The 15,192-nt window shown below is 52.5% G+C and overlaps 1 protein-coding gene across 1 annotated transcript in view; it reads right to left on the minus strand.

The window, feature by feature from the left end:
- Positions 1-15,192, minus strand: part of LOC144486015 (uncharacterized) — a 170,568-nt gene that overhangs the window by 105,557 nt on the left and 49,819 nt on the right. The window contains exon 3 of the mRNA XM_078204124.1: positions 7,230-7,399. Within this exon, the coding sequence (XP_078060250.1) occupies positions 7,230-7,399 (170 nt within the window). The remainder of the gene's footprint in view (positions 1-7,229; positions 7,400-15,192) is intronic.

Here is a 15,192-nt window from a genome sequence, read left to right on the forward strand (position 1 = left end):
GAAAATTGTTCATGCGCTTGATAGTGAGGAAGAAAGCTGTAAACAGCAGGAAGATATCGATGGATTGGTCAGGTGGGTAGATGTGTGAGCAATAGAACTCAATGTGGAGAAGTGTGAGGGAATGGGTTTTGGGAGGACAAACACTGGATGGAGAACACACAATGAATGGTGGATATTGAGGTGAGTGGTGGAGCAGAGGGATCTTGGAGTATATGTCCACTGATTGCTGACAATAGCGTGACAGGAAAATAAGGTGCTCAAGATGATGCTGTAGAGATTTTTCTTTATTGATCAAGGACATGATTAAAGAACAAAGAACAAAGAACAATACAGCACAGGAACAGGCCATTCGGCCCCCCAAGCCCGCGCCGCTCCCCGGTCCAGGATTGAATCCTGAATCCAGGATCCCCGCCCAATTTTCCAGCCTATCTACATACCAATATCCTATCCACCGAGCTGTCCCTCACAGCTACGATGCTTTGTTCATTACAACCTATTAACTCACCCCCACCCCCCCATTCCAGACCATGTGATCTCCAGGGAGAGGCGAAAACCCAGAGTGAAAAACCCCAGGGCCAATATGGGGAAAAAAAATCTGGGAAATTCCTCTCCGACCCCCTGAGGCGATCGAAACGAGTCCAGGAGATCACAATGGCCCCGATCGGAAAATGCTTCCCAACCCTAGTCATTTCCACTTCCACGAACACCATATGAATTCCCTGCCCCCGAGACAGATTAGAAGAGGAAGGAGATGTTTCTCTAATTGTATAAAACAATTGTTAGAGCACAAATAGAGTACAGTGTACAGTTCTGGTCACCACATCACCAAAAGAGTCTGGTAGAGACAATTGATGAGGATGGGCGGCACGGTGGCACAGTGGTTAGCACTGCTGCCTCACAGTGCCAGGGACCCGGTTCGATTCCTGGCTTGGGTCACTGCCTGAGTGGAGTTTGCACATTCTCCCCATGTCTGCGTGGGTTTCCTCCGGGTGCTCCAGTTTCCTCCCACAGTCCAAAAAGATGTGCGGGTTAGGTGGATTGGCCATGCGCAATTGCCCCTTAGTGTCAGGGGGACTAGCTAGGATAATCATAGAAATCCATAGAAACCCTACAGTACAGAAAGAGGCCATTCGGCCCATCGAGTCTGCACCGACCACAATCCCACCCAGGCCCTACCCCCATATCCCTATATATTTACCCACTAATCCCTCTAACCTACGCATCTCAGGACACTAAGGGGAATTTTTAGCATGGCCAATCAACCTAACCCGCACATCTTTGGACTGTGGGAGGAAACCGGAGCACCCGGAGGAAACCCACGCAGACACGAGGAGAATGTGCAAACTCCACACAGACAGTGACCCAAGCCGGGAATCGAACCCAGGTCCCTGGAGCTGTGAAGCAGCAGGGCTAACCACTGTGCTACCGTGCCGCCCCAATAATACCGTGTATTGTTGTACCTGTTAATTCTCAGATACTTTCGACCAGTTTACTTACTCAAAAGTTTTATTCCGGTGCCCTTATTTGCAAGATGGACAAAGGACAAACACAAGTAAAGGTTCAATAAGTTTATTAATAATAATAATACTATTAACCCTTAATTTACCCACATAAAACAAGAGGATACCCCACATTCAAGTATGCTACATGCAAAAATGGTTTGGTTAAACTATAGGCTCGATTCTCTGAGTCCCTCTGGTCCATCGTCACGAAGGTGAGTCTCAATGGCAGCTTCTTCCTTTCTTCCTTCTCTGGTCAGTCTTCCGAATGGTCAAGGTTGCCTCCCTCGTTGAGTCTTCACTGTGCTGGTTTGTCCACTTTCCTCTCCGCCTTTCTACGAACTTCTCTGGCTTCCGACCAATGAGGTCCTGGGAGGGGGTCCCAATATCCAGTGGTTTCTTGACATCTGCCTGACAGGACACTGGGGCCCACCCCAGGTGTCCATCTGCATGGTGTTGCTTACATATAACCTGTTGTCAGATAAGGTAACTGCAGGAACTCTAGATGACAGAAAGCCTGGCCTGATCTGGGCTTCGAACAATAGGCTGGTGCATTTCAATGGGGTGTGATGATATCTTGCTGAGTCTCAGTAGAGTGCAATGATCTTTGATGGGTGATTGATGGGCCAGGCCCAGACATGTTCCTGTGTCTTCTATATTTGAGTTTCGTCAAGTCTGGCCTGCCGAGGTTTGACTGTGTTTGATTTTAATATGCCCAATTCTTTAATTTAGGATATCCAATTTAATCAGCCTTAAAACTAGGCCCTGATTATAGTTCCATAGTATCTAACCCTGAGCTGAACCTTTCCTGGGAGTGTTTGATGGGGACGGTGTAGAGGGAGCTTTACTCTGTATCTGACCCCGTGCTGTACCTGTCCTGGGAGTGTTTGATGGGGACGGTGTAGAGGGAGCTTTACTCTGTATCTAACCCTGTGCTGTACCTGTCCTGGGAGTGTTTGATGGGGATGGTATGGAAGGAAAATTAGACTGTGTCTAACACTGTCTTTTACCTGTGCTGGGAAAGATGTTGGAGACAATGTAGATGGAGATTTACAGATCTATACCCGTGCTCTATCTATCCTGGCGACAGTGTAGAGGGAGCTTAACTCTGCATCAAACCCTGTCCAGAGAGAGTTTTACACTGTACCGAACCCAATACTGTACCTGTCCTGGGAGTATTCAATGGGGACAGTGTAGAGGGAGATTTAATCAAAATGTCTCCTCAGATTTACCAGCCTCGAAAAGATAGATCTAACAAGTTGGAGACAGTTTATTTTCTAAAAGTGGATCAATCTTGGAGATGTGAAGGCTTTAGAGAAATTAGAGTAACAATATCAGAAACAGAGGGCCCTATTTTTGCGAAAACGTGGTAAAGTCGGGTGAGAGGCCATTATCGCGATCCACACCCGTGTCCGTGCAGATTGCCACTTTACCAAAACCCGGGAATGGCAGCAATCCACTTTGCGCCCAAAACGGGCGCAACAGCGATTTAAATGCATTTGCATGAATTTAAATTGAATGAATGAACTGCCCGCCCAACTTTATCAGCATTTTCCCCTTTACCACCGCGTTTGCCGATCCGGAACCGCGCCGTAATGGACCTGCTGAATAAAAGTCTGAATCAGGCGCTTCATCAGTGAGGGTCGGCGAGGAGGAAAGCGCATGGCATCCGACGGCCTCCGCTACTCACGGGTGTCCTGTTGTTGCGGCCATTTTGCTGTCCCAGGTCGGTGGCGGCTCTGCGAGTGTGTGGGGGGGAGGGGGGGCTGTTGCTATGCACGATCTGCGATGTTTGTTCAGCAGCACGAACCCGGGTCTCAGCACTGACCTCGGGTCCTGCAGTGCTGCTGGGCCCTCGCACCACAGCTCACTTCAGGCTGAAGGATGTGCACAAAGCCCTTGCAGATCGCACTGCTGCAGCCTCTCAACGTTACCAGGGGCTGTGATTGTGTGGAGCATGTGGCTGGGGGGATTGGGGGGCATGGGGGGGCTGTGATTGTGTGGAGCATGTGGCTGGGGGGATTGGGGGGCATGGGGGGGGCTGTGATTGTGTGAAGCATGTGGCTGGGGGGATTGGGGGGCATGGGGGGGGCTGTGATTGTGTGAAGCATGTGGCTGGGGGGATTGGGGGGCATGGGGGGGGCTGTGATTGTGTGGAGCATGTGGCTGGGGGGATTGGGGGGCATGGGGGGGGCTGTGATTGTGTGAAGCATGTGGCTGGGGGGATTGGGGGGCATGGGGGGGGCTGTGATTGTGTGAAGCATGTGGCTGGGGGGATTGGGGGGCATGGGGGGGGCTGTGATTGTGTGGAGCATGTGGCTGGGGGGATTGGGGGGCATGGGGGGGCTGTGATTGTGTGGAGCATGTGGCTGGGGGGATTGGGGGGCATGGGGGGGGCTGTGATTGTGTGAAGCATGTGGCTGGGGGGATTGGGGGGCATGGGGGGGCTGTGATTGTGTGGAGCATGTGGCTGGGGGGATTGGGGGGCATGGGGGGGCTGTGATTGTGTGAAGCATGTGGCTGGGGGGATTGGGGGGCATGGGGGGGCTGTGATTGTCGATGTGCTCGGGGCAAGCAGCGTTGCATGACTTCCACATTTGTTCACTTCCACCTCCCCCCAACCCACCTCCCCCCCACCTCCCCCTCACCTTTCAGAGTGACGAGATGGCATTTGCAATGCCACCATTCGACCTTGCTGTTCTCTTGATTGCTGCTGGAGCTGAGGAGGAGGACATCGAGGAAGAATTGCGGGCCCAGGAGGCCCGGGCCGTACCACCTGCAGGACCGGAGGGAGACGACCATCAGAGGCAGGAGGCGGCCGCCATTCACCCAGAGCGGGGGCTTCGGAGAAGGAGGGAGCAGAGACCCCGGCAGTTCCGTGCACGAGTGCCCTTCGAGGAGATGTCGGACACCGTGTGCCGCCGACATCTCCGACTCCGAAAGGATACCGTGCGACACCTGTGCGACCTGTTGCAGGACCTGGTGCCTCGGGGCAGCGGGGGGTTGGGAGGGGGGGGGCGGGGGTGGGGGGGCACCCACTCTCAGTGGCTGTCAGATTGATGGCCGCTCTGAACTTCTATGTGACTGGCTCCTTCCAGAGCCCAAGCGGAGATGTCTGTGGCATCTCCCAGTCTTCAGTCCACACCTGTGTCAAGCAGGTCACTGAAGCCCTGTCTGCCCGGGCTGGGCAGTACATCAAATTCAACCTGGACCAGGCCCATCAGGAAGCCCGGGCTGCGGGGTTTGTTGTAATTGCGGGGATGCCGAATGTGCAGGGGGCGGTCGACTGCACCCATGTCGCCCTCAGGGCCCCCCTACAGAATCCACGATGATTTGTTAATAGGAAGGGGTTCCACTCCCTGAACGTACAAATCGTGTGTGACCACAACATGACCATAATGCACGTCTGCGCCACACAGCGTGCATGACAGCTTCATTGTAAGGAGCTCGGACATCCCGCAAGCATTTGAGGAGGAGTCCAGGCTGCGGGGGTGGCTCCTGGGTGATATGGGTTACCCGCTTCGGACATGGCTGATGACGCATGTGTGGAGGCCTGTGACTGAGGCGGAGACCCATTATAATGAGGCCCATGTAGCATCCCGCGCAACAGTAGAGAGGTGCATTGGGCTCCTCAAGATGCGATTCCGATGCCTGGACCAATCCGGAGGGGCCCTCCAGTACAGCCCCCTGATCTCCTCCCACATAGTGGTGGTGCGCTGTGCCCTGCACAATCTGGCTCTGCAGCGAGGGGACCTCTTGGAGGAGGAAGAGGATGTGGAGGATGACCAGCCGGACGGCACTGGAGAGGTTGACCAGCAGGAGGAGGAGGAAGGGGAGGAGGAGGAAGAGGAGGATGAGAACACCTTGGAACACCTGCCAGGTGGTGGAGGGCTGGCATCTCAGCTGAGGCATGCGAGGGTGGCTAGGGAGGCCCTGATAACCAGGCGGTTCAGTCGCTAGGGGATGGTGATTGTGGGTTCCATTTCCCCCCTGCCCCCCACCCCCGAAAAATGCCTTCCATTTATCCTGCACATTGTCACAGCAGAGTGGTGGGCCTGGGTACTCTGTGTTCGCGATTTGTTTCCAGGCAGGAGGGTGATGACAACTCGCTGAGCACCATTCTGATGATGCCCTGGTGCAAACCAGTCTGACTGCTGCCTGAGATCCACATGCATGCTCGCACCTGGGCCCACGCCTGTCTAGTGGGTAAGGGATCCAAAACCCCCATACAGGGCCCTGGGGCGGGTGGGTTGGGGGACGGGAGGCTATCGCTCGTGGGGTACGAGAGACCAATGGCTTCCTTTCCTCAGTGACACCTCATTGAGGGGCCGCCCCAACTGATCTCACCATGAGGCATCCATCAGGTGATCATCAATGGGGCAGGAATCCTCTTCGAAACAACCTCTTCACAGGTGGTTGGGGTGAAAAAACATTTATTTACAATAAAGGCGTTCAGATAAACTGGTGAAACACAGAAACTTGTGAAAAGAAAACACTGAGGTGCCGACAGTCCTTTCTAACGAGTGCAGCCCGTCACCCCCGCACCACCTCAGAGCAACTACAACTCCCTCACCTTACGCTGCCTCACACTGCGCCTCAGTGACTCCCCAGAATGTACATCGGAGGTGGAGGGGGCCAGCTGCTGACCTCGCCCCGTGGCCTGTGATGCGCGTGGCCTCGCCCCGTGGCCTGTGATGCGCGTGGCCTCGCCCCGTGGCCTGTGATGCGCGTGGCCTCGCCCCGTGGCCTGTGATGCGCGTGGCCTCGCCCCGTGGCCTGTGATGCGAGGCCCTGGACCTGGAGGGCCCTGGCCGGCTTCCAGGTGTCTGGGATGTTTCCATGACACCCTCTTCATCCCGCTGCCCCTGAAATGCCACACTGTCAGGAAGGGGAGAGTCAGAAGGTGTTGCCATAGCCACAGTCTCCTGGCTGGAAGGCCCCGGCGTGGGCTCGCACCCTTCCTCCTCCCTTGGGGTCCCTTTTGGCCCCTGGGTCACTCCATGGGACACAGGTGCTTCTGCAGTGAGCTCCAGAAGCTCCGGCGTCACCTGGCACTGCCAGTCCTGGAGGACCATTTGTGCCTTACCCATGGTGGTCGACCCCTCTGCGATGGCCACTTGAGTCGTGGGCCATCTCTCAATGGCCGCAGCAAGTGCCCTGTGAGACTGGGCCATGCTCTGCAAGCCCTCAGCCCTGGCCCTCTGAGACTGGGCCACCTTCTCAAGGGTTGCTGCCATTGCCCGCTGTGTCTCAGTGCTGTCCCTCTGGGTCTCCTGCAAGCTCTCGAGCCTCTCAGCCATGGGCCGCAGAATCTCAAGTCGCCTGCTCACAGTCCCTCTGCTATGACCTGCTGTGACTCGGTCATTGCTTGGAGCCTGTCACCCATGGTGAGGATCCCCTGCCCCAGGCTTTCCACTGCAGACGCCACCCTTGCAGTGTTGGCATTGGAAGCACGCATGACAGCCAATAGCTGGTCCACCTGAAAGCCTTGGGAGTCCTCCCAGCAGCCTCGCAGTTGGTCCAGTGTGGCCGTCAGCCCCTCCTGCATTCCCTGGCTCCGTTGCTGCATCTCCAGCAGCTGAGGGAGAAGTGATCTCAGAGGCCCAGCATGTAGCCTGGGGCCAGCTGTGTCCTCACCTCCAGCAAGCCCCCGCATGCCAGAGGCCTCGGACGTTTCCTCCTCCACCCGATGTACATCAGCAGCTGTGACCCAGAAGCCTCAACACTAACCGGACCCACCGACGTGTCCGTTTCTGCGATGGTGGTTTGTGAGGTAGAAGCTGATGGATAAACGGTGCCTCCCTCGGAGGTCCCTTCACCCATATCCTCCGAGGACTCGTCTGAGCTCTCGTTCCCAGGATGGATGGGAGCTGTATCCGGGGCCTGCGGTCCAGAAGGCCCTGGGGCGTCAGGATCTGTCCCTGAATCACAGGACACAAGGTTAAGTGCAAGGGAGGGAGAGGAATCCGGGAGGCCAAACACACGAATCACATGGCTCTCTTGAACATAGAACACTGAACCCAGACGATTGCATCACAGGGACAGGCCCTTCGGACATCCAACCCTGTAGCGACCAGGCTGCCCATCTGATTTGTTTGCCCCCATATGCCTCTGTTCCCATCCCATTCAGATAGCTGTAGAGATGCCCCTTAAATGTCCCTGTAGTTTCTGCTTCCACGACCTCCCCGGGCAGTAAGTTTCAGGCACCCACTCAATACATCTCCTTTACTCCTTGCCCCTTGCACCCGAAACTCGTGCCCCCAAGAAGTTGCCTCAAAGTGAGTGCAGGAATGACAGGTGCTCACGTCTGGATGGCAGACCGACCATGCTGTCGCTAAGAGCCCGCGTCTCCCCATCTCTGGTGAGCTCCAGCGCCCGCTCCTTGGACGGGGTGAGGACCTGGAGGTCTGGCTCACCACCCCCTGTCTTCATCCTCTCACGGGTATTGTGCTCGGTCTTCTTCTGTGGAGACAGAAGGAACCATGAAATAAATGGTGGCGTGACTCATGCACAGAATCAGGTGGTGACCCTTCGAGGGCAAACACAGTGGGGCTCATTGGGGGGAAAGGAAGGAGGTGCTTGGGGGTCAGGAGCTGGAAGCATGCAGGCTGCTGGGAATAGGAGGATCTGGGGGAGATATGGGGGAGCATGCTGAATGGGGTTCAGCACTCACCTTTGCTACCCGGATGAGGTGACTGATTTTTTTCCGGCACTGCCTCACGGTTCGGGGGGCCAGTGCCTTGGCACTGACCGAGGCGGCGACTGCCTCCCAGGCCGCATGGTCATCAGCCCCCCTGGGTCTGCGTCCTCCTGGGAGGAAGAGGGTGGCCCGCCTCGCCTCGCCTCAGCTGCATCCAGCAGCCTCCCCAAGTCGTCCTCAGAAAATCGGGGGCTGGTCGTGCGCACATTGTCCTGTACTGCCTGCCTGTCCTGCCTGGAGTTTTTTATGGAGCTGCCCTTCGTTAGGGCAGATCAGCTGCAGGCAGTTTGACAGAACATTCCAGCAAGTTCCATGCAGTTTGCTTGTTAGCATTGGGGGAAAGCAAGTGAGCACTTGCAGGTGTGCTGCTGAGGGAGGGGGGGTGGGGGGGGGGGGGGGGGTGGGGGGGGGGTGGAGGGCGGGGGGAGGGGGGGCGGTAGGGGGAGGGCGGGGGGCGGTGGTGGTGGATGAGTTCCTCAATGATTAGCGACAGGGGAGAGAGAGGGAGGTGTCACACAGCCATCGGAGTGTAGGTGGGATGGGGCCTTGTGCGAGAGGGTCCGGGCTGGGAGTGAGGGGGATCACTCTGCCTGATATCTGTAGGGTGAAGGGGGGATCTCTCTGCCTGAGATCAGTGAGGGGAGGGGGAGGGTCCGCTGCCACTCTGCCTGAGATCGGTGGGGGGAAGGGCGGAGGTATTCGCAATTGTTCTGGGTGGTGGAGGGTGGGGGGATAGGTGGGTCTGTAATGCTGTGTGGGTGGGGCAATGTCTGTGGGGGCGAGGGGGAGGCATTACCCGGCCCGGGAGTGATGTGACAGGCGCGCTTTTTCAACTTTTTTTCCAACTGCACATGCGCAGGTCAGAGCTCCGATCGTTTCGGCCGCGCTAAGCCCCGCCCACAGCGCGAATGGGACTGGAGATGGCTGACAGCGTATGGGGGGGGGGGCCTGAAAGCAGATTTCTAAGTCGGATCTGCATTACGCCCAGATTCGGCACTTCGAATGAAAATGGTAAAATCAGGCCCAGAATCTCAGGTTCAGTGTAAAATGCAGCAGTTAGTGATATCCTGCTGCCAAATGTGAATGACAGCACCTCTCAAACACAAGACCACGTCCCTGCTAGAAGGACAAGCCGAGCAGATGCCCGGGAATAGCACCTCCTGCAAGAACCCCTCCAAGTCACTCACCATCCTGACTTGGAAATATATTGTTGTTCCTTCACTGTCACTAAGTCAAACTCTTGAATCTCTCTCCCGAACAGCACCCAAACTCCCTCCCAAATTCCGTACCTAAACCTCATGGACTGCAGTGGGTCAAGAAGACAGCTCACCACCACCTTCTCAAGGGGTATTTAGTGACGGGCAATAAATTTGGGTCTTGTAAGCAACACCAACATCCCGTGAATGGATGAAAAATTACAGCAGCAAAATAGTGCAGGGACCCTGGAGAAAGTGGGAACACCCTGATTCTGGTTAAGGGACAGCGAGAGGAATAAATCAACAGTGTGCATGTTTAAATAAATTCCTACCTGTTCAGTTAGAAACATAGAAACAAAGAAAAACTACAGCACAAAACAGGCCCTTCGGCCCCACAAGTTGTGCCGAACATATCTTTACCTTCGAGGCCTACCTATAACCCTCCATCCTATTCAGCCCCATGTACTCATCCAGGAGTCTCTTAAAAGACCCTATTGAGTTTGCCTCCACCACTACTGACGGCAGCCAATTCCACTCGCCCACCACCCTCTGTGTGAAAAACTTCCCCCGAACATCTCCCCTGTACCTACCCCCCAGCACCTTAAACCTGCGTCCTCTCATAGCAGCCATTTCCACCGTGGGAAAAAGCCTCTGAGAGTCCACCCGATCTATGCCTCTCAACATCTTATATACCTCTATTAGGTCTCCTCTCATTCTACGTCTCTCCAAGGAGAAAAGACCGAGCTGCCTCAGCCTATCCTCATAAGGCATGCCACTCAATCCAGGCAACATCCTTGTAAATCTCCTCTGCACCCTTTCAATCTTTTCCACATCCTTCCTCTCGTGAGGCGACCAGAACTGAGCACAGTACTCCAAGTGGGGTCTGATGAGGGTCTTATATAGCTGCATCATTATCCCCGGACTGCTAAACTCAATCCCTCGATTGATAAAGGCCAGCACACCATACGCCTTCTTAACCACCTCCTCCACCTGCGGGGCCGATTTTAGAGTCCTATGGACCCGGACCCCAAGGTCCTTCTGATCCTCTACAGTACTAACAGTCTTTCCCTTTATATTGTACTCCTTCATCCCATTTGACCTGCCAAAATGGACCACGACGCATTTATCTGGGTTGATAAATGCGTAGTGGTCCATTTTGTTCAAAGTTCTCATTGTTATTCATTAGATTTCTGGTAAATGTGCAAACTCAGGTCTATAATCGACACCGAGGAATGCACACAAGCAGGTTTGGAACACGAAAAAACATTTGCAATGTTTTGAAGATTATTTTAAAGTTTATTTCCTCGTGTAACAAGTCGGTTTACATTCACACTGCAATAAAGTGAACTAGAGATAATGAAAGCAGACAAATCTAAACAGTGTCCAAAATCAACATCTGATTCCCAAGAGCAAAGTGAACATTGCAGAGAGCACAGATACAATGGAACAATGTGAGGAAGGACAGTGGCTGGTATTACCCAGGGTTCAGGGGAAGCACATTCTTCTCAGAGTGAAGGGCAAGGCTGCTAGAAGTAGGGAACCCTGGATGACTTGGGATATTGAGGCCCAGGTCAAGAAGAAGAAGGAGGCGCATGACATGCGTAGGCAGCTGGGATCAAGTGAATCCCTTGAAGAGTATAGAGCGTGTAGGAGTAGAGTTAAGAGAGAAATCAGGAGGGCAAAAAGGGGACACGAGATTGTTTTGGCAGATAAGGCAAAGGAGAATCCATAGAGCTTCTACAAGTAGATAAAGAGCAAAAGAGTAACTAGGGAGAGAGCAGGGCCTCTTAAGGATCAACAAGCTCATCTATGTGCGGACCCACAAGAGATGGGCGAGATCCTAAATGAACATTTCTTATCAGTATTAACTGTTGAGAAAGGCATGGATGTTCGGGAACTTGGGGAATTAAATAGTGATGCCGATTCAACTCCAAACTCCGTGGCCTGGGCCTCAGCACCTCCCTCTGCGACTGGAGCCGGAAATTCCGAACTCACAGACGACAATCAGTTAGGATAGGCAACAACACCTCCTCCACGATCATCCTCAACACCGGTGCCCCACAAGTTTGTGTTCTCAGCCCCCTACTATACTCCTTATACACCAATGATTGTGTGGCCAAATTCCCATCCAATTCAATTTTTAAGTTTGCTGACGACATCACCGTAGTGGGTTGGATCTCAAACAATGATGAGACAGAGTACAGGAATGAGATAGAGAATCTGGTAAGCTGGTGTAGCAACAATAACGTCTCCCTCAATATCAACAAAAGAAAGGAGATTGTCATCGACTTCAGGAAGCGTAAAGGAGAACATGCCCCTGTCTACATCAACGGGGATGAAGTAGAAAGGATCGAGAGCTTTAAGTTTTTAGATGTCCAGATCACCAACAACCTGTCCTGGTCCCCCCATGCCGATACTATAGTTAAGAAAGCCCACCAATGCCTCTACTTTCTCAGAAGATTAAGGAAATTTGGCATGTCAGCTACGACACTCACAAACTTTGACAGATGCACCATGGAAAGCATTCTTTCTGTTGCATCACAGCTTGGTGTGGCTCCTGCTCTGCCCAAGACCACAAGGAACTACAAACGGTTGTGAATATATCCCAATCTATCGCGCAAACCAGCCTCCCATCCATTCACTCTGTCTACACTTCCCGCTGCCTTGGCAAAGCAGCCAGCATAATTAAGGACCCCATGCACCCCGGACATTCTCTCTTCCACTTTCTTCCGTTGGGAAAAAGATACAAAAGTCTGAGGTCACGTACCAACCGACTCAAGAACAGCTTCTTCCCTGCTGCTGTCAGACATTTGAATGGACCTACCTTGCATTAAGTTGATCTTTCTCTACACCCTAGCTTTGACTGTAACACTACGTTCTGCACTCTCTCCTTTCCTTCCCTATGATCGGTATGTTTTGTCTGTATATCACGCAAGAAACAATACTTTTCACTGTATGTTAATTCATGTGACAATAATAAATCGAATCAAATCGGAATCAAATCATGTCTTGAGGATTGTACATATAACAGAGAAGGAGGTCTTAAAGCACATCAAGATAGATAAATCCCTGGGACGTGATGAAGTGTATCCCAGGACACTCGGGAGGAATTTGCAGGTCCCCTGGCAGAGATATTTGATGATGTGGAGATGCCGGTATTGGAGTGGGGTAAACACAGTAAGAGTTTTAACAACATCAGGTTAAAGTCCAACAGGTTTATTTGGTAGCAAATGCCATTTGTTACCAAATAAACCTGTTGGACTTTAACCTGGTGTTGTTAAAACTCTTACAGAGATATTTGAATCATCGATAGTCACAAATGAGGTGTCTGAAGATTGGAGGGTGGCAAATGTCTGCTACGAGAGGACACAGGTTTAGGGTGCTGGGGGGTAGGTACAGGGGAAATGTTAGGGGTATGTTTTTCACACAGCGGTTGGTGGGCGAGTGGAATCGGCTGCCGTCAGTGGTGGTGGAGGCGAACTCAATAGGGTCTTTTAAGAGACTCCTGGATGAGTACATGGAGCGTAATAGGATGGAGGGTTATAGGTAGGTCTAGAAGGTAGGGATGTGTTCGGCACAACTTGTGGTTGTTTCAGAAGGGCTGCAGGGAAAAGCTTGGGAACTCCAGGCCAGTGAGCCTCACATCTGTAGTGGGTAAGTTGTTGGAGCATGCAGACAACACCAGCTGCACTGCCCTCATCTAACATCTTGGTTACCCTTTCAAAAAACTCAATCAAATTTGTAAGACATAATTTTCCACTCAGAAAGCCAAGCTGATGTCCCTAATCAGTCCTTGCGTCTCTAAATGCCTGTAGATCCTATCTCTCAAAATACCTTCCAACAACTTACCCACGACAGATACGAGGCTCACTGACCTGTAGTTCCCAGTTTCCCTGCAGCCCTTATTATTATTGTCACATGTATTAACATACAGTGAAAACCATTGTTTCTTGAACGCTATACAGACAAAACATACCGTTCATAGAGAAGGAAATGAGAGAGTGCAGAATGTAGTGCAGAGAAAGATCAACTTAATACCAGGTAAGTCCATTCAAAAGTCCGATGGTAGCAGAGAAGAAGCTGTTCTTGAGTCGGTTGGTACATGATCTCAGACTTTTGTTTCATTTTCCCGACGGAAGAAGGTGGAAGAGAGAATGTCCGGGGTGCATAGGGTCCTCAATTATGCTGGCTGCTTTGCCGAGGTAGCGGGAAGTGTAGACAGAGTGAATGGATGGGAGGCTGGTTTGCGTGATGGATTGGGATATATTCACGATCTTCTGTAGCTCCTTGTGGTCTTGGGGAGAGCAGGAGCCATGCCAAGCTGTGATACAACCAGAAAGAATGCTTTCTATGGTGCATCTGTAAAAGTTGGTGAGAGTCGTAGCTGACATGCCAAATTTAGAACATAGAAACATAGATACATAGAAAAACTGCAGCACAAACAGCCCCTTCGGCCCACAAGTTGTGCCGAACACATCCCTACCTTCTAGACCTACCTATAACCCTCCATCCTATTACGCTCCATGTACTCATCCAGGAGTCTCTTAAAAGACCCTATTGAGTTCGCCTCCACCACCACTGACGGCAGCCGATTCCACTCGCCCACCAACCGCTGTGTGAAAAACATACCCCTAACATTTCCCCTGTACCTACCCCCCAGCACCCTAAACCTGTGTCCTCTCGTAGCAGACATTTCCACCCTGGGAAAAAGCCACTGAGAGTCCACCCGATCTATGCCTCTCAACATCTTATACACCTCTATTAGGTCTCCTCTCATCCTACGTCTCTCCAAGGAGAAAAGACCGAGCTCCCTCAGCCGATCCTCATAAGGCATGCCACTCAATCCAGGCAACATCCTTGTAAATCTCCTCTGCACCCTTTCAATCTTTTCCACATCCTTCCTGTAATGAGGCGACCAGAACTGAGCACAGTACTGCAAGTGGGGTCTGACGAGGGTCTTATATAGCTGCATCATTATCCCCGGACTCCTAAACTCAATCCCTCGATTGATAAAGGCCAGCACCATACGCCATCTTAACCACCTCCTCCACCTGCGGGGTCGATTTCAGAGTCCTATGGACCCGGATCCCAAGGTCCTTCTGATCCTCTACAGTACTAAGAGTCTTTCCCTTTATATTGTACTCCTTCATCCCATTTGACCTTCCAAAATGGACCACGACGCATTTATCTGGGTTGAAGTCCATCTGCCACTTCTCCGCCCAGTCTTGCATCCTATCTATGTCCCTCTGTAACTTCTGACATCCCTCCATACTATCCACCAAGCTCCGTGTCGTCGGCAAACTTACCAACCCATCCCTCCACTTCCTCATCCAGGTCATTTATGAAAATGACAAACAGCAAGGGTCCCAGAACAGATCCCTGGGGCACACCACTGGTGACTGACCTCCATTTAGAAAAATACCCATCTATACCTACTCTCTGCCTCCTTTGGGCAAGCCAGTTCTGGATCCACAGGGCAGCAGCCCCTTGGATCCCATGCCCTCTCACTTTTTCTAGAAGCCTTGCAGGGGGGACCTTATTGAACGCCTTGCTAAAATCCAAACAAACCACATCTACCGCCTCCCCTTCGTCAATGTGTTGAGTCACATTTTCGAAGAACTCCACCAGGCTTGTAAGGCACGATCTGCCCTTGACAAAGCCGTGCTGAGTATTCTTGAGCATACTAAACCTCTCTAAATGCTCATATATCCTGTCCCTCAGGATCTTCTCCATCAGTTTACCAACCACTGGGGTTAGACTCACCGGTCGGTAATTACCTGGGCTACCCCTATTCCCC

Source organism: Mustelus asterias, unplaced genomic scaffold (assembly GCF_964213995.1).
Source record: "Mustelus asterias unplaced genomic scaffold, sMusAst1.hap1.1 HAP1_SCAFFOLD_266, whole genome shotgun sequence".
NCBI classification, from domain to species: Eukaryota; Metazoa; Chordata; class Chondrichthyes; order Carcharhiniformes; family Triakidae; genus Mustelus; species Mustelus asterias.